Here is a 26,237-nt window from a genome sequence, read left to right as displayed (position 1 = left end):
AAATACAGTTCGGGGCTACCTCCGTAAGTGCAACTTGAAACTCTACCATGCAAAGCAAAACCCATTTATCAACAACACCAAGAAACGCCGCCGGCCTCTCTGGGCCCGAGCTCATCTAAGATGTACTGATGCAAAGTGGAAAAGTGTTCTGTGGTCCGACGAGTCCACAGTTCAAATTGATTGTGGACGTCGTGTCCTCCGGGCCAAAGAGGAAAAGAGCCATCCGGACTCTTATGGACGCAATGTTCAAAAGCCAGCATCTGTGATGGTATGGGGCTGTGTTAGTGCCAGTAGCATGGGTAAATTTACACATCTGTGAAGGTACCATTAATGCTGAAAGCTACATACAAGTTTTGGAGAAACATATGCTGCCATACAAGCAACGTCTTTTTCGAGGACGCCCCTGCTTATTTCAGCAAGACAATGCCAAATCACATTCTGCACGGAGACCCCGGACTGTTGAACAGCTGAAGCTGTACATCAAGCAAGAATGGGAAAGAATTCCACCAACAAAGCTTCAACAATTAGTGTCCTCAGTTCCCAAACGTTTATTGAATGTTGTAAAAAGAACAGGTGATGTAACACAGTGGTAAAAATGACCCTGTCCCAACTTTTTTCAAATGTGTTGCAGCCATAAAATTCTAAGTTAATGATTATTTGCTAAAAACAATAAAGTTAATCAGTTTGAACATTAAATATTTTGTCTTTGTAGTGTATTCAATTAAATATAGGTTGAACATGATTTGCAAATCATTGCATTCTGTTTTTATTTATGTTTAACACAACGTCGCAACTTCATTGGAATTGGGTTGTACTTACTGCAGTCAGCATGACCACAAACTCCAACCAACTATACGTCTTTTGCACATCACTGTCAATGAATGAATCTTACAAAATGCATGCATATGTACAAATCCATAACTTGCATTCTCCACATCCCATCCCTTGATATCCCTCATTAGCGGCTGTTCAGCGTAGTTTGAATTTAAACATGTCCCAGTACCAGGCTGACTGCCTCCTCATCTCTCTAGCTGTGATTCATGTACAAAGGATGGAGCACCATTTCCCCCCAATATTAACATAACGTTAGGTCCAGTAGTATTTGGACAAGTAAGAGAAATATTATGATTTTGCCTCATTGCACCACTACGATGGATTTGATTGAATTGAGGGACGAAAATGTATGAAGCCCATGAAGATCACCAAATTCTGAGGTTCCTCCCTGGAGATGCTTTGCCAAAGGGTTGATATCAGGTCAGGTCACTGACTTGGCCATTGAAAAATATTTAATTTATTTGCCTTCAAAAAGCCTTGAGTTGCTTCTTGGAGTAACTCACAGTAAGATAACTAAAGCAGATTAGAAAAACACACTTTTGGAATCACATGCTGTAGACAGATGAAACCATTGTATCCAAATGATGGAAAGGTACATCTCATGATCCAACGCATACCACATCATGTGTCAAACATGTTGGAGGTAATGTCATGGCTGGTCAGGTTAAACTGCTGGAACATTATTGATGTGTTGACTGCTGCAAGTAACAAGATGAATTATGATGTGCAGACCTTTATACGCTGCTCATAAAACTAGTGATTCATGACCCTAAACTCATCCATCCATTTTCTGAGCCGCTTCTCCTCACTAGGGTTGCGGGCGTGCTGGAGCCTATCCCAGCTGTCATCAGGCAGGAGGCGGGGTACGCCCTGAACTGGTTGCCAGCCAATCGCAGGGCACATACAAACAAACAACCATTCGCACTCACATTCACACTTACGGGCAATTTAGAGTCTCCAATTAATGCATGTTTTTGGGATGTGGGAGGAAACCGGAGTGGCCGGAGAAAACCCACGCAGGCACGGGGAGAACATGCAAACTCCACACAGGCGGGGCCAGGGATTGAACCCGGGTCCTCAGAACTGTGAGGCTGACGCTCTAACCAGTCGTCCACCGTGCCGCCTGACCCTAAACTATTCTTGAAAATTTTAATGCAAGTCATTTGAATATCCTTCCTTGGCCGAGTAAGTGTTCTGATCTCAGACCAATGTAAAAGTAGTAAGACCTGCAAACTTGCAACAACAACAGGTTTTGGCAATGAAGACCTGTCAAAGAATCTCCAAGGAGGAAAATCACAAGTTAATGATGTCCGTGGATTCCAAATTTCAAGCACTTATTGACTGTGAAGCGTTCTATTACAATAATTACAATAAATGTACTACAACTATGTCAAATGTTTAAATCTTTGCACTCCCAACTCAATAATTGCTGCAATTTCTGAATGAAATCAATGCAAATTAAACATTTTGAGAAACCATCCATTTTCTACCGTTTATCCGAGGCCGGGTCGCGGGGGCAGTAGCTTTAGCAGGGACGCCCAGACTTCCCTCTCCCCAGCCACTTCCTCTAGCTCTTCTGGGGGGATCCCGAGGCGTTCCCAGGCCAGCCGAAAGACGTAGTCTCTCCAGCGTGTCCTGGGTCATCCCCGAGGTCTCCTCCCGGCGGGATGTGCCCGGAACACCTCACCAGAGAGGCGTCCAGGAGGCATCCGAATCAGATGACCCAGCCACCTCATCTGGCTCCTCTCGATGTGGAGAAGCAGCGGCTCTACTCTGAGATCCTCCCGGATGACCGAGCTTCTCACCCTATCTCGAAGTGAGAGCCCGGACACCCTGCGGAGGAAACTCATTTCGGCCGCTTGTATCCGGGATCTTGTTCTTTCGGTCACGACCAACAGCTCGTGACCATCGGTGAGGGTAAGAACGTTGATCGACCGGTAAATAGAGAGCTTCGCCTTTCGGCTTAGCTCCTTCTTTACCACAACGGACCGATTCAAAGTTTGCATCACTGAGGACGCTGCATCGATCTGCCTGTCGATCTCCCGTTCCATTCTTCCCTCACTTGTGAACAAGACCCCAAGATACTTGAACTCCTCCACTTGGGGCAAGATCTCATCCCCAACCTGGAGAGGGCACACCACCCTTTTCCGACTAAGGACTATGGTCTCAAATTTGGAGTGGCTGATTCTCATCCCAGCCGCTTGATGAAGCCAACAGAACCACATCATCTGCAAAAAGCAGAGATGCAATACTGAGGCCACCAAACCGGACCCCCTCTACACCTCGGCTGTGCCTTAAAATTCTGTCCATAAAAGTTATGAACAGAATCGGTGACAAAGGGCAGCCTTTGGCGGAGTCCAACCCTCACCGGAAACGAGTCCGACTTACTGCTGGATATGCGGACCAAACTCTGACTCCGGTCGTACAGGGACTGATCAGCCCGTATCAGGGGGTTTGGTACCCCATACTCCCGAAGCACCCCCCACAGGACCCCCCGAGGGACGCGGTTGAACGCCTTCTCCAAGTCCACAAAACACATGTAGACTGGTTGGGCGAACTCCCATGCACCCTCAAGGACCCTGCCGAGGGTGTAGAGCTGGTCCACTGTTCCACGACCAGGACAAAAAACACACTGCTCCTCCTGAATCTGAGATTTGACTTCCCGACGGACCCTCCTCTCCAGAACCCCTGAATAGACCTTACCAGAGAGGCTGAGTAGTGTGATCCACCTGTAGTTGGAGCAAACCCTCCGGTCCCCCGTCTTAAAAAGGGGGACCACCACCCCAGTCTGCCAATCCAGAGGCACTGTCCCCGATGTCCACACGATGTTGCAGAGGCATGTCAACCAGGACAGCCCCACAACGTCCAGAGCTTTTAGGAACTCTGGGCAAATCTCATCCACCCCCGGGGCCTTGCCACCGAGGAGCTTTTTAACCACCTCGGTGACCTCAACCCCAGAGATAGAAGAGCCCGCCTCAGAGAACCCAGACTGTGCTTGCTCAAGGGAAGGCATGTCAGTGGAATTGAGAAACCTCTCAAATTAAATTATACACTTAAATCTAGTTTGTCTCATTTTAAATCCATTGAGGTGGTATATGAAGGCCAACTCACACAAGCTTGATCCATGTCTATCGGTCATTCTCCTGGACCTAATGAAGTTGTTGTGTTGCTTTGTTAGTCTAGGTATTTGGGGTTATTATGTTGACCAGTGGATTTTGATAGCTAAATTTCAGTGACATTTAAATGTGAGTGCAAAAGTTGTATAATGCATGTAATTATGGTCAAATGTGAGTGCATCCCAGCAATGGAAAAAAGTTAACTGTACATGCTGTAAAAATAGAATCAAACAACTCTTTTTTTTATCCCACACAATCCAAACATGCTGCATTCAGTGAATAAATGAGGCCGGTGAGCATGGATGACAAACGAGAACAACTTTAATTCTCAGAAACGAACTCAGACATATGATAGGACATAATAATGTACATCAGTGTAAATCAGTGTCAACTGCAACACATTACGTGCACTCTGTTTAGTCCAATTGAGGCAAATCAAACGGAACCAAGCAAAGCAAAGCAACAACAATCAAAGCCCTGGTCTAAGCTAACTACTCTGAGTCAAAGGAGACACATAGAAATGGGTCAGGGTTTTGTATCGAATCTCTTGGGTGATGGGATGGCGGATGAGGGTGGAGAAGGGTGTCATAAGGGTCAGTCGTAAACATTACTTACTGTAATCTGTGATGGCCGTTGGGTTTGGGTAGCGGTGGGCTTAATCATGATGCTACTAGTGACTTTGCTCTTGTTTTTGGGTGTTGCAATGCTGTCGTTAGTGACCCTTTGCTCCTGCAGTGCTGGTGAGCTAACACTCTGAATGAAGGGACTCCCTAAGTGAATGTGGATTTTGTTATCCTCTGTGGTGATAACGTTTGGCCCAGAGCTGTTGGACCTCTGCACCTGCCAGCCGTTCTGATGCTCGGGGGTCACACGGAAGATGGCGTGCCCTCCGGCAACCTCCACCGGGTCAACTGAGACATTCCGGTCAGGGGTGCCTGTTGTGACGGAAACAATTTGGATTGGGGACATGGGTCTATCAGGGGTAAGAGAGCTACAAGAATCAGGTGTCAGGGCTCTGGAGTATGTTGCCATTGTAAGAGGGGAGAGTATCCTGTCTGGCGAGCAAGACCTGTCTGTTATCGGGGAACCTCTGCATTTCGCAGTCGGGGAAATGGCTGTGTTCTGGATAATAGTAATTCTCTGTTTGGGCATGCCTCCGCTTGTGGGTATAATGGCGGTGCTGGTAAAAGATTGCGTGTTTTCCGTGGTAGGGCTGGTGATCTCAAGTGTTGCCATGTTGTGTCCATGCTCAGGAGTCACTTTAATCTGAAGCGGCTGGCCAGGACTGTGTGTTAATACCACGTCACCAGCCTGTCCATGGTTAGCATTGGGCCGTGGTTGCAACTTGCCATTCAACTGGCGAGGGCCCTCATTGGATTTAGCACATTGGACTCTTCTCATGTTGTTATTGAGATTATTGATATTATTTACAAGGGAGGGGCCACATTTGGATTCACTCTGGTCACACAGCTTCCCATTAAGCATGACATGCCCTAATGGCAACGCTGTCACGAGGTCATGAGGCTCAGTCTGGACCTCTTTGGTGGAAAGGTGCAAATCAGAAAAGCGCCTACCATTCATGCCAGGGCGCAAACTTTTGCTAAATCTTCGATATCGTTCAAGCTCCCGAGTAAGTGTCTCCATTTCCCTGGCCAGTTCTTTGTTTCGGACCTCCTGCTGGGTCAGCTTCCTTCGTAGAGTGGTGTAGTCCGTCTTCATGCAGCATAGGGAATCCTCTTGTCCCATGTATTCGTGGATCTTCTCTTTGAGAGCTACAACCTCCTGTGCCAAATGACTTGACCTCGTCTCTTCTTCCTTCAGACGTTTGAACAAAACGTGCTCTTGGTTAGACTCATTCTTCTCAGCCAGCTGGTATGTGGAAAGTTCTTTTCTTGATATTTCCAGCTCCTTCATCAAAGCCTTGGCTTTTTCTTGCTCGTTTGTAAATCTCTTCTCCAAGGATTCAAGCGCCTCTGTTTTTAACAGGTCACCTTCTACAACCCTCATGTCTTTGAGTTTCTGTCGGAGGCGCTCAACCTCCTGGGTCAAGTCTTTGACTTTGTTGTCCTCTTGTTGGAAGCGGTTGGCTATGGGTGTTTTAACATGCTCCTCTTTGACTTTGCTCCTAAGGTAGTCTCTTTCTATAGTCTCTAGTGATTGCAACCTTTTTTTCATCATATTGATTTTTGACTGCAAATCGATGTTTTTCTCCTCCTCGTCCCTTAGTTTTGCCTTTAGGTCATCCCGCTCCCTCTTGGCATCACACATCTTCACTTCTAGCTCAGCCTTTGACCTTAAAGCTTTTTTACTCTCTTCAATGAGCTTTTCTGTGACTGATGTAACCTTATCCTGTTCCGCTTGAAGTTTGCCAGTGCTGTTTTGTACCTTGTTTTCCATCTGCTTGAGCTTCTCTGCCATGGCCTTCCTCTCGTCAACCAACATGACTGTCAGTGTCTTTAACTTGGCAAGATCCTCCTTCAGTGTTACCTCTGTCTTTTCTAGATGACCCTCAGCACACTCCAAGTCTTTAACTTGAACTTTCAAGGCTTCTAGTTCACCAGAGAGAGCCTTTGACACAGTTTTTTCTCTCTCAAGGTTATTTTTTAATGAGTTGCATTCCTGTTTACTCTCGCTAAATGCATCCTCTAGTTTTTCCAAGTCCATAATTCTCTGATTCAGTTTATCAACTTCAGCCTTCAAACTATAACTTTGGCTTGCTTCTTTTTCCAGTTTGTTGTTGAGGTCTCGGCAATGGTCCTCCATTCGAATCAGTTCCTCATCCTTTCCCTCCATTTCAAGCACTCTTTTCCGTAACTCTTCCAATTCTGACATGAAACTGGAGTTTCCACATTCACCTCGGCTAATTTTGTCTCTGAGTTCCTGCAGCTCCTCCTCTGCTCGACGCAGTGTCTTGTTGGTATCCTCCAGTTCGTCAAGCTGCCGACTGAGAGTTGATAACTTCTGACGCAGCTGCCAATTCTGTGCATCCTCACTTGTCAGCTTGGCCATCATGGCCTCCTGCTCCTGATGGTGTCGACTGATGCAGTCACGCAGCTCTGCCTCCAGGCAACACACCTTCTGCTCCTCTTCCTGCAGGTTTGTGTTGGCCAAGCTCAGCTGCTCCTGAACCTGTGAAGTGTTGGTGCTCAGCTGTTGGACCTTGGCCGTCTGTTGACTAAGCTGCTCTTTGAGGCGCTGCTGTTCATCTACCACCATCAACGCAAAGGACTTGACCTTTGTCAGCTCCTCTTTCAGACTTGTGACCTTTTTGTTGTTCTCTTGGTCCTTGCGTTCTTGATGGGCCTTTTCCTGATTAATTAACAGCTTCAGCCTGAAAAAGAGGAAATTAGAAAGCATGACCCTCAAGCACTGAGACAACAGTATGAATCTGCTTTCCCTAAAAGTCATATTCGACCCCACCCATCACAGTACGTTTTGTACAATAACTAGTCATGATTTTGCTTACATTTCTACAACAGCAAGTTTTGGCGGGGTGGTGAAGCAAAAACTATGCAGATAAGGTGTATGTATATATATATATATATATATATATATATATATATATATATCCATCCATCCATTTTCTGAACCGCTTCTCCTCACTAGGGTCGCGGGCGTGCTGGAGCCTATCCCAGCTGTCATCGGGCAGGAGGCGGGGTACACCCTGAACTGGTTGCCAGCCAATCGCAGGGCACATAGAAACAAACAACCATTCGCACTCACAGTCATGCCTACGGGCAATTTAGAGTCTCCAATTAATGCATGTTTTTGGGATGTGGGAGGAAACCGGAGTGCCCGGAGAAAACCCACGCAGGCACGGGGAGAACATGCAAACTCCACACAGGCGGGGACGGGGATTGAACCCCGCACCTCAGAACTGTGAGGCTGACGCTCTAACCAGTATATATATATATATATATATATATTTAGAGTACGGAGTATATATTACGGAGTATCTATATATATTTAGAGTATATATTATATATATAGCGGCACGGTGGCCGACTGGTTAGAGCGTCAGCCTCACAGTTCTGAGGTGCGGGGTTCAATCCCCGTCCCCGCCTGTGTGGAGTTTGCATGTTCTCCCCGTGCCAGTGTGGGTTTTCTCCGGGCACTCCAGTTTCCTCCCACATCCCAAAAACATGCATGAATTGGAGACTCTAAATTGCCCGTAGGCATGACTGTGAGTGCGGATGGTTGTTTGTTCCTATGTGCCTTGCGATTGGCTGGCAACCAGTTCAGGGTGTACCCCGCCTCCTGCCCGATGACAGCTGGGATAGGCTCCAGCACCCCCGCGACCCCAGTGAGGAGAAGCGGCTCAGAAAATGGATGGATATATATATATATATACGTGTGTGTGTGTATATATATACACACATATATTTATATATATGTGTGTGTGTATGTATATATATACATATATACCCACACCTATATACACACACATATATATATATATATACATATATATATATATATATATATGTATATATATATATATATACGTGTGTGTGTGTGTGTGTATATATGTGTTTGTGTCCGTGTGTGTATGTGTGTGTGTGTATACGTGTATATATGTGCGTATATACTATATATATGTGTATATATATATATGTGTGTGTGTGTGTGTGTATATATATGTATGTATACAGTATTTGGTCAATAACAAAGGTTCATCTCAATACTTTGTTATATACCCTTTGTTGGCAATGACAGAGGTCAAACGTTTTCTGTAAGTCTTTACAAGGTTTTCACACAGTGTTGCTGGTATTTTGGCCCATTCCTCCATGCAGATCTCCTCTAGAAAAATGATGTTTTGGGGTTGTCGCTGGGCAACGCAGAATTTCAACTCCCTCCAAAAATTTTCTCTTTTCTCATCTTTTTAAGTGTGAGAACTTGCCCAATTGGTGGCTGACTAAATATTTTTTTGCCCCACTGTATAAGTGTGTACCTATATAATATGTATATATATATATATATATATATATATATATATGTATATATATATATATATATATCCATTTTCATCCATTTTCAACACCGCTTATCCTGGTTAGGGTCGCGGGACGCTGGAGCCTATTATATATATATATATGTTTATATATATAGTAATATAGTATTTTTTGAATTCTTGAATTCTTGAATTCTTGATTTTGTGGGTCTTGATTTTGTGGGTTTTATGAGCTGGAATCTCAAATTATGTAAAAATAAACAAATAAATACTTTACATTGTTTAAATTGTGGGCCCTGAATCTATAATTTATGAAAGTTAACTCTTTGAATGGAATTTTGGAAATAAATAAACTTTTCCATGATATTCACATTTTTTGGAAAGGGTCTGTACATGAATGTAAACATTGATTGGACCGGGATAGAAGTGCACGGTAATATATGATTTGAAGCTCTCTTTTTCACAAAAAAAGTGGCAAAATGAACAGATACTACTAAAACCTGTTGAGAGGGACTAGCCTAGAGTCAAAAAGAGAAGGAGAAAGAAAAAGAGGTTTTTCGGTTCTCCTGCTTTCGCCTCTTTGCCTCAACTTTAACGTGAACCTTCCTGCAATACCATGAGTCTTCTTGCAATACCGTGAGCTTTCCCACGATATTGCAACAATTATCATACCATGAGATTATTCCCGTGATAAAACCGAACTATGAGATATACAGCGGCTGAAATAAGTATTTAACATGACACAATTTTTCTCACTAAATATACTTCCAAAGGTGCTATTGACTTTACAATTTCACCAGATGTTGGGAACAACCCAAGTAATCTATACATACAAAGAAAGTAGAACAAGTAAGATCAGAAATTAAGTTGTGTGTAATAATGTGAAATGACACAGGGAAAAGGTATTGAACACACGGAGGTGCAAAAAGGCATGGAAAGCCAAGACAACAAAAAATCTAAAATCTATCACTAAACAAACTTCACTTCAGTCCCATGTCAGTACGAATGAATATCAGCTGGTTCAGTCCTAATTGTTGGCCGACAAAAAGGTCTCAGTGCCAAAGTGTGAGTCAAGACACATCTCATGATGGGTAAGAGCAGCGAGCTGTCTCAAGTAGTGCTGTTTCGTTCCCAAACGTTTCGTTCAGAAGAACAAATCTTTTTAGTGTACGAACTGAACTGAATCAGTTTATGAAATGATTTGTTTTTTTAGCTTGGCTGCCACCCACCCTGTGAGCGAGTTGGCTGGGAGCGGAAGCGGAACTGCTGAAGTGTTCTGTCACTCACTTCTGAATCTTCCGCGAATAACCAATGAGCAGCCAGCGTTCAAGCGGGGGCGGAGACTTCACTAAACATACTGCCATGTGTTTTGTGATTCCCCAGCGTTGACCCTCACTTCGGCGAATGACCAATGAGCAGCCAGCGTCAAACAGTGCCTTGCAGGCGGGGGAGGGTCTTAAATGGACTGAGTGATTCGTTCAGTGAACTGGTGTACTGAAGAAGTGAAGAGTGATTCGTTCAGTGAACTGGTCTATTGAAGAACTGAAGAGTGATTCATTCAGGGGAGGGACTTAAGTGTCTGAATGTCCTGGTGTACTGAGGAACTTAAGAACTGAAGAGTGATTCGTTCATTGAACTTATCATTCGCGATCCGTTAGACACGAGTGATTCGTTCCGCTGAGAGATGTACTAGTACGATGAGTGATTTGTTTGGAACGAAGTAATTTGCAGTCAACGTACTCATGAGTGAATTTTATATATCTTTTTTATATATCTTATATATATATATATATATATAAATATCTTCGCTGAATCCATCCATCCATCCATTTTCTGAGCCGCTTCTCCTCACTAGGGTCGCGGGCGTGCTGGAGCCTATTCCAGCTATCATCGGGCAGAAGGCGGGGTACATCCTGAACTGGTTGCCAGCCAATTGCAGGGCACATACAAACAAACAACCATTTGCACTCACATTCACACCTACGGCCAATTTAGAGTCTCCAATTCATGCATGTTTTGGGGATGTGGGAGGAAACCGGAGAGCCCGGAGAAAACCCACGCAGGCACGGGGAGAACATGCAAACTCCACACAGGCGGGGCCGGGGATTGAACCCGGGTCCTCAGAACTGTGAGGCTGACGCTCTAACCAGTATATATATATACTGTCGTCCACCGTGCCGCATCTTCGCTGAATCCTCATCTCCCAAATTTCCAATGTGCACCAACAACTGCACAACACCACCCCAAAATCATGTTCAATCGCTAATTTATTATGCAAAACAAAAAAATTAAAATGTATTATCCTATCACTGATTTTTAAAAATGTTAGGACACGTCACCAGCATTTAGCCAGTGCCAGCCGTGCACATCAAAGTGTGCCCTCATGCATCATACAAAAAACCTTTAAATACTACGCAAAGTGATTGTTGTGCCTTCCCAAATTATTTTTCCAAGGTCTTGGAGTTATGAGAGATTCAATAAATAAACGTTGAGTTGACGAACCCGTCTATTAAGCAGATATTAATCTGCATGCAGACTACATGCATGGGCTACCTTCTACAACGGCACATTACAGCGATTGATTTTAACAGAACAGACCAACTCAAATGTATCAAATATATTTTCATGTTTTATTCTCTAAAAAAAACATCCAGCCTTTCAATCTTGTGGTGACAATTATACTGCGGAGTGGAGGGAAAAAGCCGAGTTTTACAACATTTCTCAGATTGAATGATTGCTTCAAGTCCATAGTTTAATTCTTTGTCCATTTTAGCCTAATTGTATGGCATTAATATTTTTGCACACCATTTGCAAAGAAGCAGGCTGTATGTATACATGTAATTTAATTATTGTTTGATAAATATATAAATGGTCAGATCTGTGTCATGTTGGTTTATGTGCACCTCTGGTTTTGGTAACAAGTTTAAAACAGCTAAACATTTAAGTAAAAGTAACAAATGATTAATTTAGAATCCATATACTGTATTTTCAAATAGCAGGGCATATTTAGACAAACAATTATTCACACCCATGGACAATTTAGTCTTCAATTAACCTAACATGCTTGTTTTGGGGATGTAGGATGCACACTCCACTCTGAGATCTTGAAATGAAAAATATAACCCAGATCTCCTCAAATTATAATCCATTATAGTTAAATTCTCTTAAATGTAAGTAAATACAGCACATTTACCCCTCTCGTGCTCATTTTTACTTTTTCCCCCCGTGAATTTGAATTAGCATTATTGTTGCATTTATTCAGGAAATTAGTTTTAATTTTAGTCTTAATCGTTTTACTCTGATTTACTCAATTCAGTGGGCTAAATCTGATTTTGCAGCTTTTAAATGTACTCAATAAAGTACATATACACAAAAGTTTTTAATTTTACTGTGTAGGAAAGTAATTTGTAATCCAGATGAGTGTAGCGCTCAAAATCGTGGTGACAGTCCAGCAAGAAAATACTGTACAGTACTCTATCTTGACCAGACGTGTGATCTGCATGTCCCCAAGCCAGCAAAGAGTTTGGATAATGTTAAGCAAGCCTACCTGGAGCCAAGCTTCTCTCAGTCTCACTGCCATGAGTTATTTTGACGTACATCGTGAGCCTCGCTCTCTGAGTAGAATTCCTACAGCCAGACCAAATAATAAAGGATGTGCTCTGCTCTCTCTGCCTGTCGACCATGACATCATCAGCATGGCCTTATATGGAGCTTTGCATTGCACAGACTCACAAGAAGGGGTGTTCTTGCTTGCTTGCTTGTGTGAGTGTGTGCAAGAACTAGAGAGCATGTATACAGTATGCCATATTTTCTTCTCTTTTAACAGTGGTGGGAAGTTATTAAGCACAAATACCTTATTGTACTTAAGTAACTTTTTTGGGTAGCTGTACTTCACTTGAGTATTTTTCTTATGACTTCTTACTCTTACTTCTAATGTTTGAAAGCAGACATCTGTATTTTCTGTTCCTTACAATGTCAAAATAGTTTTGTTACTTTTTTCGACCTTCACGGATGACTCATCTTCTTCTTTTACTTTCGGCTTGTCCCTTCAGGGGTCGCCGCAGCGTGTCAGCCTATCTCCTGCATCCTCCTCTCGAACACAAACTGCCCTCATGTCTTCCCTCACAACAGCCATCAACCTTCTCTTTGGTCTTCCTCGAGCTCTCTTGCCTGGCAGCTCCATCCTCATCATCCTTCTACCAATATATTCACTATTTCTCCTCCGGACATGTCCAAACCATTGAAGTCTGCTCTCTCTAACTTTGTCTCCAAAACATCGAACCTTGGCTGTACCTCTGATGAGCTAATTTCTAATTTTATCCAACCTGGTCACTCCGACAGCGAACCTCAACATCTTCATTTCCGGCACCTCCAGCTCTGCTTCCTGTTGTCTCTTCAGTGCCACTGTCTCTAATCCGTACATCATGGCTGGCCTCACCACTGTTTTATAAACTTTGCCCTTCATCCGAGCAGAGACTCTTCTGTCACATAACACACCTGACACCTTCCTCCACCCGTTCCAACCTGCTTGGACCCGTTTCTTCACTTCCTGACCACACTCACCATTGCTCTGGACGGTTGACCCCAAGTATTTAAAGCCATCCACCCTTGCTATCTCTTCTCCCTGTCGCCTCACTCTTCCCCCTCCACCCCTCTCATTCCTGCACATATATCATGTCTTACTGCGGCTAATCTTCATTCCTCTGCTTTCCAGTGCATGCCTCCATCTTTCTAACTGTTCCTCCACCTGCTCCCTGCTTTCACTGCAGATCACAATGTCATCTGCAAACATTATGCTCCACGGGGATTCCTGTCTAACCTCATCTGTCAGCCTTTCTATCACCACTGCAAACAGGAAGGGGCTCAGGGCTGATCACTGATGCAGTCTCACCTCCACCTTGAATTCGTCTGTCACACCTACAGCACACCTCACCGCTGTTCTGCTGCCCTCGTACATGTCCTGTATTATTATAATATACTTCTCTGCCACTCCAGACTTCTGCATGCAGTAACACAGTTCCTCTTTGGGTACACTGTCATAGGCTTTCTCTAGATCAACAAAGACACAATGTAGCTCCTTCTGACCTTCTCTGTATTTTTCCATCAACATCCTCAAGGCAAAAAATGCATCTGTGGTACTCTTTCTAGGCATGAAACCATACTGTTGCTCGCAAATACTCACTTCTGTCTAGCCTCCACTACTCTTTCCCATAACTTCATTGTGTGGCTCATCAACTTTATTCCTCTATAGTTCCCCCAGCTCTGCACATCACCCTTGTTCTTAAAAATGGGTACCAGCACACTTTTCCTCCAATCCTCAGGCATCTTCTCACGCGCTAGAATTCTATTGAGCAAGCTGGTCAAAAACTTCACAGCCACCTCTCCTAGATGCTTCCATACCTCCACAGGAATGTCAACAGTACCAACTGCCTTTCCATTTTTCATTTTTAATGCCTTTCTAACTTCCCCCTCACTAATCATTGCCACTTTCTGGTCCACCACATTTGCCTCTTTTACTCTCCCTTCTCTCTCATTTTCCTCATTCATCAACTTCTCGAAGTATTCTTTCCATCTAGCTAGCACACTGCTGGCACCACTCAACATATTTCCATCTCTATCCGTAATCACCCTAACCTGCTGCACATCCTTCCCATCTCTATCCCTCTGTCTGGCCAGCCTGTATAGATCCTGTTCTCCTTCTTTAGTGTCATACATGTCATCATATGCCTCTTGTTTGGCCTTTGCCACCTCTATCTTTGCCCTGTGTCACAACTCAATGTATTCCTTTCGCCTCTCCTCGGTCCTCTCAGAATCAGAATCATCTTTATTTGCCAAGTATGTCCAAAAAACACACAAGGAATTTGTCTTCGGGAGTTGGAGCCGCTCTAGTACGACAACAGAAAGTTAATTGACAGAGAACACTTTTGAGACATAAAGACATTGACAAAAAAAAAACAGTCACTGAGCAGTAAAGGGTTGCTAGTTATCTGGTAATGCCGGTAAAATTATTATTTTATTTTGACAATTGTGCAAAAAGATGCAGAGTCCTCTAACACTTCGAGCAGTTCGAATGACTAATATTGCAATAGTCCAGTGCAATGACCATTGTGCAAAGGGCGCCAAGACTTCAAGGAGTTGCCGTTTAAAGTGACGAGTAGTGCGATAATCTGAATCTCAGTGTCCCACTTCTTCTTCGGTAACCTTTTTCTTTGTATGATTTCCTGTACTGTGAGATTCCACCACCAAGTCTCCTTCTCTCCTTTCCTGCCAGAAGATACACCAAGTACTTTCCTGCCTACCTCTCTGATCACCTTGGCTGCAGTGGTCCAGTCTTGTGGAAGCTCCTCCTGTCCACCGAGAGGCTGTCTCACCTCTTCCCGAAAAGATGCACCACACTCGTCCTGTCTGAGCTTCCACCACATGGTTCTCTGCTTTGCCTTTGTCTTCCTAATCTTCCTCCAACCATCAGAGTCATCTTACACACCACCATCCTATGCTGTCTAGCCACACTCACCCCTACCACTACCTTACAGTCGGTAACCTCCTTCAGATTATATCGTAATCCACCTGCATGCTTCTACCTCCGCTCTTGTAGGTCACCCTATGTTCCTGCCTCTTCTGGAAAAAAGTGTTCACTACAGCCATTTGCACCCTTTTTGCAAGGTCTACCACCATCTGTCCCTCCAAGTTCCTTTCCTGGATGTCGTATTTACCCATCACTTCTTCATCACCCCTGTTTCCTCCACCAACATGTCCATTACAATCTGCACCAATCACGACTCTCTCTCTTTCTGGGATGCTCAGAACTACTTCGTTTAGCTCCTTCCAGAATTTCTCTTTCACCTCTAACGTCACATCCTACCTGTGGAGAATAGCCACTAATCACATTATACATAACACCCTCAATTTCAAGTTTCAGCCTCATCACTGGATCTGATACTCTTTTCACCTCCAAGACATTCTTAGCCAACTCTTCTTTTAAAATAACCCAGACTCCGTTTCTCTTCCCATCTACACCATGGTAAAATAATTTAAACCCTGCCCCTAAACTGCTAGCCTTACTGCCTTTCCACCTGTACTCCTGGACACACAATATATCAACCGTTCTCCTAATCATCATGTCAACCAACTCCCGAGATTTTCCTGTCATAGTCCCAACATTCAAAGTCCCCACATTCAGTTCTGGGCTCTGTGCTTTCCTCTTCTCTTTCTGCCGAAGAACCCACTTTCCACCTCTTCTTCTTCTTCGACTTCGACCCACAGTAGCTGCATTTCCAATGACGCCCTGCAGGTTGATGGTGCCGGTGGCGGACGTTGTTAACCCGGGCCACGACCGATCCTGTATGGAATTCTTTAGAACGCTCATATTTGTTTGGCAAAGTTTTAAGCCGGATGCCCTTCCTGACGCAACCCTCTGCATTTATCCGGGCTTGGGACCGGCCTATAGTTTGCACTGGCTTGTGCTCCCCAAATGGCTGCATTTTCGACCTTCAGGGATGACAATAGGCATTTAAAAAATGCAGAACATAAACCAGAGGGACTTACCAACAATAATGCAACAGATTCAGAGGAGCAAGATATTCGCCAGCCATGGCCTTATTTAAGACAATTTTGTATTTTTTCAGTTGTTGCCATTAGCTGATTTAATATTTTTTCATGAGTCAGTTCACAACGTTAGCATGTTAGCTATTAGAATGCATTGTTTTAATGGCATAAAAGCCTGAGCCAATGCAAGGTAGCTTTTTTTTCTTCTCAGGACAAGCACTATAAAAGTTGATAAGACTATTTTGTGTGCAGACAAGTTTCTTGGTTCCGAGTCATCAAAATGAGTATTGTATAGACCTTTTTGTAAAAATTATTTTTTACTTTTGTACTTAGGTACATTTTAATTTGTACTTATAGAGTTGTATCAGTACTTGTACTTTTACCAGTCTTTTTATGGTACCAGCATTTGTACTTCTACTTATGTACACAGTGCGAGTACTTTTGCCACCACTGCATTTTAACCACCTGTAGGTGTCTTTTGTCAATGTATTTTATCTCTACTAATTTTGGGATTATTTCTAACAACATTATACAGGGGACATTTACTCAACACAGTATGTTGTGTGTATCCATTTCTGGTCAGTGGCAAGTCTACAGGAAGTAAAGTCATTTAGCCTGCATTATGTAATTTCCTGACAAATAAGTGCAAGCGCGCATGTGTGTGTGTATGATACATCCAACCATCCATTTCTTATACCGCGGGCCATGCTTCCTCCCTGGTGTCATGTGACTAGTTAGTGTTACAAGGTCACAGGTGTTAATGGGGAGCAGGTGTTTTAAATTTGGTGTTATTGCTCGCACACTCTAATACTGGTCACAACAAAATGACGTTATTAAATTTGTGCACTGACTACATTGTCGCAAAGTCTCGTTTCTTCAGTGTTGTCCCATTAAAGGATTTTTTTTTTTCATTACAAAAATGTTTTTTTAAAATCCTGTTTGGCTGTCAATCAGAAAGGAGGATCTGTATCCCATTTATGACAAAACAATTTTACTGCGCCATAGTGGAGTTTTGAAGCTGCCACTGTGGTTCACTGTATTATGATTGTTATTGAAGATTTCAGTTGGACAGAACAAATTTTAAAGGGCAGTGACAGAAAAAAACAAAAGGGAGAGACAATGAAAAGATAACTAAATAATATAGGAAGAGAAGACAACTACATGACAGGACATTAGCCATAAGAAAGATGAGGAAAGCCTATCATTATATGCCTTGTACAATGACATTAGATTTGAGTGTTGTATGGGGCAGTCGTGCTACACCCTGTGAAGGAAGAACAGAACTGGACAGGACAAGAATAGGGGGGAAGCATGCAGGACAGAGGTAGTGGAGCCGGCTGTACAACTGAAGTGTGGTTTGAGTGGCTATGTAAATTCTTAACATCTTTAGAAACAGAATGCAAAGTGAGGGGATACCCAGGAAGTTCGCATAGTTATAAGACTTATTTATTGCAATGAGTGACTAGCCCCACACCAAGCAAATAACCTCCAGAAGTGACCTGTAATTGCTGCGTCTGCACCGCGGCGGCTGAGGGCCCCACCCCACCCACCCGAGTGGCAGGGTTGGGCCAAGGACCCCACCTGAGAGCGGCCCGGTCGACGGGACACCTCCCACACCAAGGGACCCAGGGCGTTCCACCGGTCCCACCGAGGCACCCAAAAATGCTCAGGGTGTACTCACTTTTGTGAGACACTTAAACTGTACCACTTAGTGGAAATTTGGCCTTGTGATGGCTGAAGTCACTTCCTGCACTTATAGTGCCATCTGATGTACTAGAGTTGCTCTGTCACACCTGGCATCACTTAAGCTTGTCTCAATCAATATTCAGTGGGAAATCTTTAAACTAGATTTGGCTTAATATTCAGTACCATTGATATTTTGAATGCTATGTACTTGAGCATTTCACTATTCCAAAGATAAGATAGATAAGATAATCCCCAATGCACCTGCACAATGAGTGACGTGTGCAGTCCTGTCATGAACTGCTCAAAGTTTAGAGGCAGGAATCGATTGTGCACCTTCAGACAGAAGGGTGGAATGATGCAGACAGACTGTAATTTATACACCTAAGACCCCTTTTCACTGCATGAACATTTGGAGTAACTTTACATGTTCACACCATGGAAATTCTTTGGAATCCTAGATTTATTGTTTTTCCCTATCATAATGTCCCCTTTAAGAGCTGCTACTTCCAACCGAAAACGCAAGAAAATTTAAACCAGGGTGTGTTGTCGTCACTGTGTCATGCACACTATCCTCAGTAAGGTCAGCTGGTAAGCTGTCCCGCCACCACCAACCACTTTGGACTTTGATGTCAATCATATCCAATCACACTGTTTGTACAGACACGATGGCATTTAGGTGCCACTGTAGTATGGTGACCAGGACAGATCTGCATCAATTTTAGACAGCCACATTCCATGAGAGTGTTGTTTGCCTTGCAGGACTGCAGTGCAGTTATTAGCCAATTAAGTTGAATCCAAAAGGTATGTGTGTGATATTTTACTCCAAGTTTGTTGCTGGCCACTTTATAGCTTGGCAGGGAGCTCAAGAAACAGAAGAAATTGTTTTCTACTGCTGCATCTAAATCTTGTAAAGATGTGACTAGGTCTCTAGTGCCTCTAATCACTGTCTTAATAAAGGAAGTAAGTAGCTTTTTCTGACCAAAACAAAACACATGGCGTGCAATCAAGCTGTTATGCATAAGCATCAGTCAAGTTTATAAATTACCATGACCACGCAGATGAAAAACTCAGAAAAATAGCATTGAAGGTGTTCTTTTGCAGTCATGGAGTTTTTCTTTTGTTTGTTTGTTGTTGTTTTTTTAATGAAAGCGATGACTTGTTTTGCAATCACACAAATAATAACATTGCTGGTGATTTATCACCAGGGGGAAATAATTGGCAGTAACTGTGATTGAGGCTGTTAAAAGCTAAAAATAGGTCATAGCCTCATAGAGATCTAGATCTTTATTATTATTCTTTTTTTTTTTAATCCAAGGGTTGTTTTAAGCCTACATGCAAATGACAGTTTAACACTGACACAATTTTCCCCTGAAAAATAATAGATTTCCAATAATGATGATCCATTTAGTGATCATTAAAAAGAAACAGGGTCACTGATGGTGTAGTAGTACGCTCTTTTTTATTTTTTATTTTTGTCCTGTTCGGCTGTTAGGTCAAGCAAAATGGAGGATCTGCATCCCTTTTATGCCAGAACAGTTTTACTGTGTCCCAGTGGAGCTTTTAAGCTGCCCCTGTGGTTTCTTAGTATAATTGATGTTTATTGAGAATCAGAGTCGATCAGTCGAACAGAACAAAGTTTCTAGAGGGGAGAGCAAAAAAAGACAAAAGACAAAGCAATAATTGTAAACAGGATGAGAAAAGTAAATCATTACATATCTACAATAATTAAGCATTAGATATGAGTGTTGCATGGGGCTGTAGTGCTGCAGCCTGTGAGGGAAGGTCAGGACAAGATAGAACAGGACAAGGACAGGAAAAGAAGCATACAGGACAAGGGTCGTGGACCCGAGTGTACAACTGAAGTGTGGTGGGACTGACTATGTAAATTATAAAAGTCTATGGGGCGAGAGTGTGAGTGAGGGGATACCCAAGCAATTTGCATATTCATGAGTTATTTGTCGCAATAAGTGAGTGGCCCTACACCCAGCGTAAGAGTCCCAGGGGTGTGTGCCTGCGGACACATGCAAGTGAACTGACACCTTTTCGCATGCACAAAGACTGACAGAAGTGTCCTGTAATTGATGTGCCAGCAGTGCGGAGGCTGAGGACCCCACCCAATCAATCGAGTGACCGGATCGGGCTCAGGGGCCCAAGAGCCGCCCGGCAGACAGGACACGTCCCACGTCTGCCGGCCCCACCGAGGCGCCCTGACAACCGGCCACCCTGAGGAGGCCGCAGGAATCCAATGCCCCCCCACACCCACACAAATATCAATATGGAACACTACCTCTAATCTCTGCAAGTGTTGACATTTTCAAATGATCAATTCTATAATATTCCTAGGAAATCACCTTGTCCCATTTTCACTAGCCCTAATACTGACTAACTGAGCTACATTTAGAATAAGCCCATGGGCGAACCGTGGTTCTTGGGGTCACCAAAGGGCCACGCTGGTGACCCCAGCTAGAGATCCTCCTGCCTGCTGCGTAACTTTTGACGAGGAATGGAAATGACAGGCATTCTGTACTGCAGTGTGCGACACTGGAATTTACAGATGGACCTGCGACGCACCCTGAGTCTGTGTGGTGTGCAATCATGGTGACATCATTGCCAAGGGCACTTCAAGGGGATGAGGCAAGATACCTGCCTCTTTCAAATCACATCACATCATCATTCATGTGATGTGTGACATCATGTCAGCATCCGAAGGTGTCATCACCTTGTCTTCCGTGAGGTAATTGGGTACAACCTGTTAGTCATAGGTGGATGAGTCCTCTAAGCCAGTGTTTCCCAACTTTTATTGAGCCAAAACACATATTTTACATCAGAAAAATGTCACAGCACACCACCAAACAAAAATGTCACAAAAAGTACACAGTGCTGGAAAAAATTAAGAGACCAAAAAACACTGGCCATTTTTGGGTAATTTGACCATTTTTAATGTTCTGCAAATAAATGCTCTAAATGACCGTATTTGAAATTTGGGATGAATTTTTGGTTCTACTCAAACATCCATCCATCCATTCTCAGTACCATTTATCCTCACTAGGGTCGCGGGCGTGCTGGAGCCTATCCCAGCTATCTTCGGGCGAGAGGCGGGGTACACCCTGAACTGGTCGCCGGCCAATCACAGGCCCCATATAAACAAACAACAATTCGCACTCACATTCACACCTACGGGCGATTTAAAGTCTTCAGTTAACCTACCATGCATGTTTTTGGGGTGTGGGAGGAAACCGGAGTGCCCAGAGAAAACCCACCCAGGCATGGGGAGAACATGCAAACTCCACACAGGCGGGACTGGATTTGAACCCTGGTCTTCAGAACTGTGAGGCAGATGTGCTAACCAGTTTTTCACCATGCCGCCCTACTGAAACATATACCTATGAATAGCAAAACTGAGAAACAGATCATTTCATTTTGCAGCATTCCCTTAATTTTTTTTCCAGAGCTGTATATATATTGAAGTAATTTTGATCAATTTACTCACAAATTTACATAGTGTAAAACCTGGCCCTGTTTAGTTGAAAACAAAGCTGTTATTGAACAAAGACATCTTATTTGTAGTATATAAATATTTTTTTTAAATAATTAAGAGAAACTGGACAATTTCCGGAGGCACACCGATGCCTGACAATATGTCATGACACACTAATGTGCTGCAGCACATTTGATTGTAATCACTGTTCAAATACTTGTAATATCACGAAGAAGAGGTGCACTCTAGAAAGTGAACATTTTTATCAGGCAACATGTTCAGGCTGTGCAAAGAAAAAAAGGCACCTTTAATATTCACAGCACAGTGACTGAGCACAACAGTTGGCTCTCACATCTGGAGCCAGTCCACTTAGAGTTCTGTGCTTTTTCCCCTTCCACACTCTTCACTGCGTCTTAATTTTATTTTATGACAATAACTTGCTTAAACATAGCAGGTTAATTTGGGTTTAACTGGGCTCAAAATGAGGCCCAATTAGCAAGGGAATTGCTGTTAAATTCGATTCTGGGTCGTTCTGACTTGAGCGTTAAGTTGGCTGTCATGGATGGCTTCTTCAAACATGAGCTCATGAGTTCTTTGTTTGGAAAAAGAGTGTTCTTCTGGAATGAGCTCATGCTATACTTACATTAAATTAGAGAGCATGATTTAGCCTCTCGCCTATGCTCTTAATCCAAACCGCACATGCCGTGCCCCTGATTAAACTTTACAAGAACTCTGTTGAGAGCTTGGAAGGGCTGATCCAACACAGTGAGTCTGTGTGTTCCTGCAAAAACCAGATCAGGGATTGTGACCCAAAGACATTGTTTTGGTGCATTTGGCTCTTTGCAGGGGCCTCATGGCTTGTCGGCATGCTGACATTGATACTTCCTCTTCCTTACACTGCTCGGCTCCTCCCGAGACAGCTGCAATCAGATCTGGCCTCTGAAGCCTATTTAGTCAGACCATGCCCTGACTCCCATCGTCTCAGAATCCAGCTACTGTGTGTTTGCTTATTTGAAGCAAAAAACAACGAACTGTCTTTGTTCCTCAGCTTTAGCAATGCATGTTAAAGGCTCCCCGAGACCAACCCAAATTGATTTCACCACATGATTTACGCTTGGGAAAAAATGGGTGTATTGGACGTCGTGGATAGTGCCAATGGCATTAACCCCTAAACAAACAATATAAAAAAAGTTTGTATTTTATATTTCGTTTGGGCAGTTTTAAGAATCGATACTTTTTAAAATATGACCCGCTACCAAATAGTTGAGATGTCACTTGATTGTTAAAAAAACAAAACAAAACAAAAAAATGATAATGGCAGTTACTTTTTTTTTTTTAAAGAAATACACAGCTCAAAATATTTTTTATTTTTTTGGGAATGCATGCAGATACTGCTGAAAATGTGAAATATTACCATAGTGACATATGGACTAGTCTGTCCTAACTAAGCCTTGTTGCATGAATGGATGAAGCCTGCTAAAATGAGAGGCGAAACATTTAAGACAATCAGAAGAGTCCAGTTATGATCGATTTAATAACCTGAGAATGAAATGACCTGGATGTATGAGAATATTCAGAGGTATAGTGACATAGAGTATCTTCATCTCATCTGTTCAGGGTAAAACGTGCTGTCGTGCTGCATGCATGAGCAGGGCCTGTCGGCAGGGTAAAACGTTTGAGTTTTATAATAACAAAAATGTGAAATCTTTATCTTTTCCTTTGGGCTTGTCCCATTAGGGGTCGCCACAGCACATTTTTCATCTAAATCTATCTTCTGCATCGTACTAACACCAACTGCCCAAAGGTCTTCCCTCACTACATTCATCAACCTTCTCTTTGGTCTTCCTCAAGCTCTCTTTCCTGACAGCTCCATCCTCATCATCCTTCTATCTGCTCTCTCTCCTCTGAACCTGTCCAAACCATCTTAGTCTGGTCTCCCTAACTTTGTCTCTAAAACATCTAACCTTGGCTGTCCCTCTGATAAGATAAATTCTAGTCGTATCCAACTTGGTCACTCCTAGAGAGAACCTCAACATATTAATTTCTGCCACCTTCACCTCTGCTTTCTGTTGTTGTCACATCATGGGTGGCCTTCCCACTGTAATAAAAAAATGTTAAATAATTCCTTTAAAAACACAATCTACAAAACGGTTCAGCTGGCATCTATGGTAACAACATCTATAGTTTCCTTAAAACTGATTATTTTATTTTATAATATGCTTCACTGATTGGTCGAGCGGGTAGTTAAAGGGTTAAGGAGGAGTTTAGTTCAACATTTTGACCATAGTGGCTGTTGCAATTACATAATTTGATCTGAAGGTTTCTAGTTTAAAACACGCTTCATTTAATTTAAGCCTGAACCAAGTGAAGTTTGCTGCCACTTTTTTAATCCATCCTGTTTTCTCTCGTCGGTGAGACCAATCACGGGAAAGTGAAAGTTGTGACAAATCACTCAACCCCAGCCACTTACCACGAAGTATTTCAAAGCTGTTGTTTTTCAGCTCCCTCAGAATTTAAGAGATTCCAAACTTTGTAAGATACCAAATTGTGACATTCAAGAATAAGATCTGGGGACAACTTTGGGTGGAAGCTTGTTGGTAGTTGTTGATGGAATCATGAGATGAGGTCATACTTCCCGGAGGGCGCCTGGATCCGTTCTGCGTGTCAAAAACACTTGAGGGCTTAACCTTGTCTAATTGTTACAATAATGCATTTCACTCAGCATCTGATGTTAGCAGTAGGCTATTTCAGTGTGTATAGGCTGCCAGAAGACAATCACACAGATGATTCTCAACACACGACAATAGAAAACCTTTCTTGCCCTCCTCTTTTTGGAAAGCTGGGGGTGCAGAAAGTGTTGGTTACATGGTGATAAGATAACTCACCACTATCTTTGTGACGCTTGCAACAAATGGTCAACGACAAAAGTATAGAAACATCTACCTCTTTAGTTTCAACTTACCCAGACAGAAAGGGTAAGGTTCCTCCAAAACTTACAATCTGCAAGATTTTCTGATTGGTGGATTTTGATGAAGAGGAAAACATGGATTGCTACCCAAATTCAATACTTTTTTCCACCACATAATATAGTAACATGGTAGACAAACAGTGTTTTTAAGAAGAAGAATTAGGTATGCTCAGCAAATGTCATACTGCATGTTTTTGTTTGTTTGTTGTTTGTTTTTTGTTTTTTTGTTTCTCCAAAAAGGGGAATTTTTAAATAAGGGTTTTCACGATCGCTATTGATAAGAAATAATGGAAATGGTCCCCCGACCCCATTTGCAGCTACAGTATTAGATCTTCCTCTCTATTGGAAAGGCTTTCTACAAGATTGAAAGGTCTTTAGGAATTTTTGCAACATCAGAGGGCACTAATATTGGACCTGAGAGAGGGCCTGACTCACAATCTCTGTTCTACTTCATCCCAAATGTGTTTGATGGGGCACTCTCAAGTTCTTCCATAACAAGTTCTTCCATAACAAACTCATCCAAGCATGCATGGACCATGCTTTGTATACTCGGGCATAGTCAAGCTGGGACAGAAAAGGGCTTTCCCCAAACTGTTCCCTCAACGCACCTGGCTGTCAAACACCTGAAGTTTGCAGACGACACAACAGTCATCGGCCTCACCAAAGACGGTGACGAGTCTGCATATCGACAGGAAATGGACCGGCTGGAGCTTTGGTGCGGCCGACACAACCTGGAGCTGAACACGCTCAAGACTGTAGAGATGATCGTGGACATCAGTAAGCATCCTGCATCCCCTCACACTGTCCAACTGCCTTGTGTCGACTGTCAAAACCTACAAGTTCCTGAGAAATACAGTCTCTCAGGACCTGAAGTGGGAGACCAACATCAACTCCATCCTCAAAAAGGCCTAGCAGAGGATGTACTTGAGGTAGTTCTACACAGCAGTCATCGAATCAGTCCTGTTCATCCATCACAGTCGGGTTTGGTGCTGCCAAAAAAAGGACAAACTCTGACTGCAACAGACAATCAGGACTACCGCTACCCACCCTTGAGGACTTGCACGCTGGAAGAACTAAGACAAGCGCATGCAAAATCCTCTTGGACCCGCTACATCCTAGTCACCACCTCTTCCAGCTCCTTCCCTGAGGTAAGATCAATGCAAAATAAAACCAGCAGGCGTTCCAACAGCTTCTTCCCTCTTGGCATTAAACTGCTAGAGGCCAAGTAACTCTCTGTAGTGAGTTTTTATGTCTCAAAAGTATTTATTGTCAAAATGACTATCTATTGTCGTACTAGAGCGGCTCCAACTACCGGATACAAATTCCTGTCCTGTCTGTTTTTGACATACTTGGCAAATAAAGAGGATTCTTATTCTGATTCTGATTCAGAGTTTCCCAAAATGTCCAGGATAGATGAACAATTATTATTCAGAGGTAACTAAAGGGATTAAGTCTAAACTATTGTTCATTTGTTTAATTAAGCGCCTTGTCTCAATACTCTCATTGAAGTGGCTCACATGCTTGGCTTCAATGGGTCCAGTTCCTAGCCATACAAGTGTGAATGTGAGTGTTAATGGTTGTCTGTATAAGTGTGCCCTGTGAATGATTGGCAAGTCCACAGCATAACCTGGCTTTTGCACAAAAGGCAGCAGTGTTGGG

General features: G+C 43.1%; 1 protein-coding gene across 4 annotated transcripts in view; it reads right to left on the bottom strand.

Annotated features, from left to right (window-relative positions):
* The window catches only part of filip1l (filamin A interacting protein 1-like), a 57,292-nt gene that overhangs the window by 5,655 nt on the left and 25,400 nt on the right, over positions 1–26,237 (bottom strand). For 2 of the 4 annotated variants that reach the window (XM_061777221.1, XM_061777229.1), the window contains exon 5: positions 4,566–7,281. In XM_061777221.1, the coding sequence (XP_061633205.1) occupies positions 4,566–7,281 (2,716 nt within the window). Of the gene's footprint in view, positions 1–4,565; positions 7,282–12,448; positions 12,598–26,237 lie in introns of those variants that run through there. The other 2 variants (XM_061777236.1, XM_061777245.1) reach the window with 2 other exon arrangements.

Source organism: Phyllopteryx taeniolatus, chromosome 1 (genome assembly GCF_024500385.1).
Source record: "Phyllopteryx taeniolatus isolate TA_2022b chromosome 1, UOR_Ptae_1.2, whole genome shotgun sequence".
In the NCBI taxonomy this organism is placed as follows: domain Eukaryota; kingdom Metazoa; phylum Chordata; class Actinopteri; order Syngnathiformes; family Syngnathidae; genus Phyllopteryx; species Phyllopteryx taeniolatus.
Note: the sequence above shows the minus strand (reverse complement) of the source record. Positions and strands in the feature narration are given on the sequence as shown.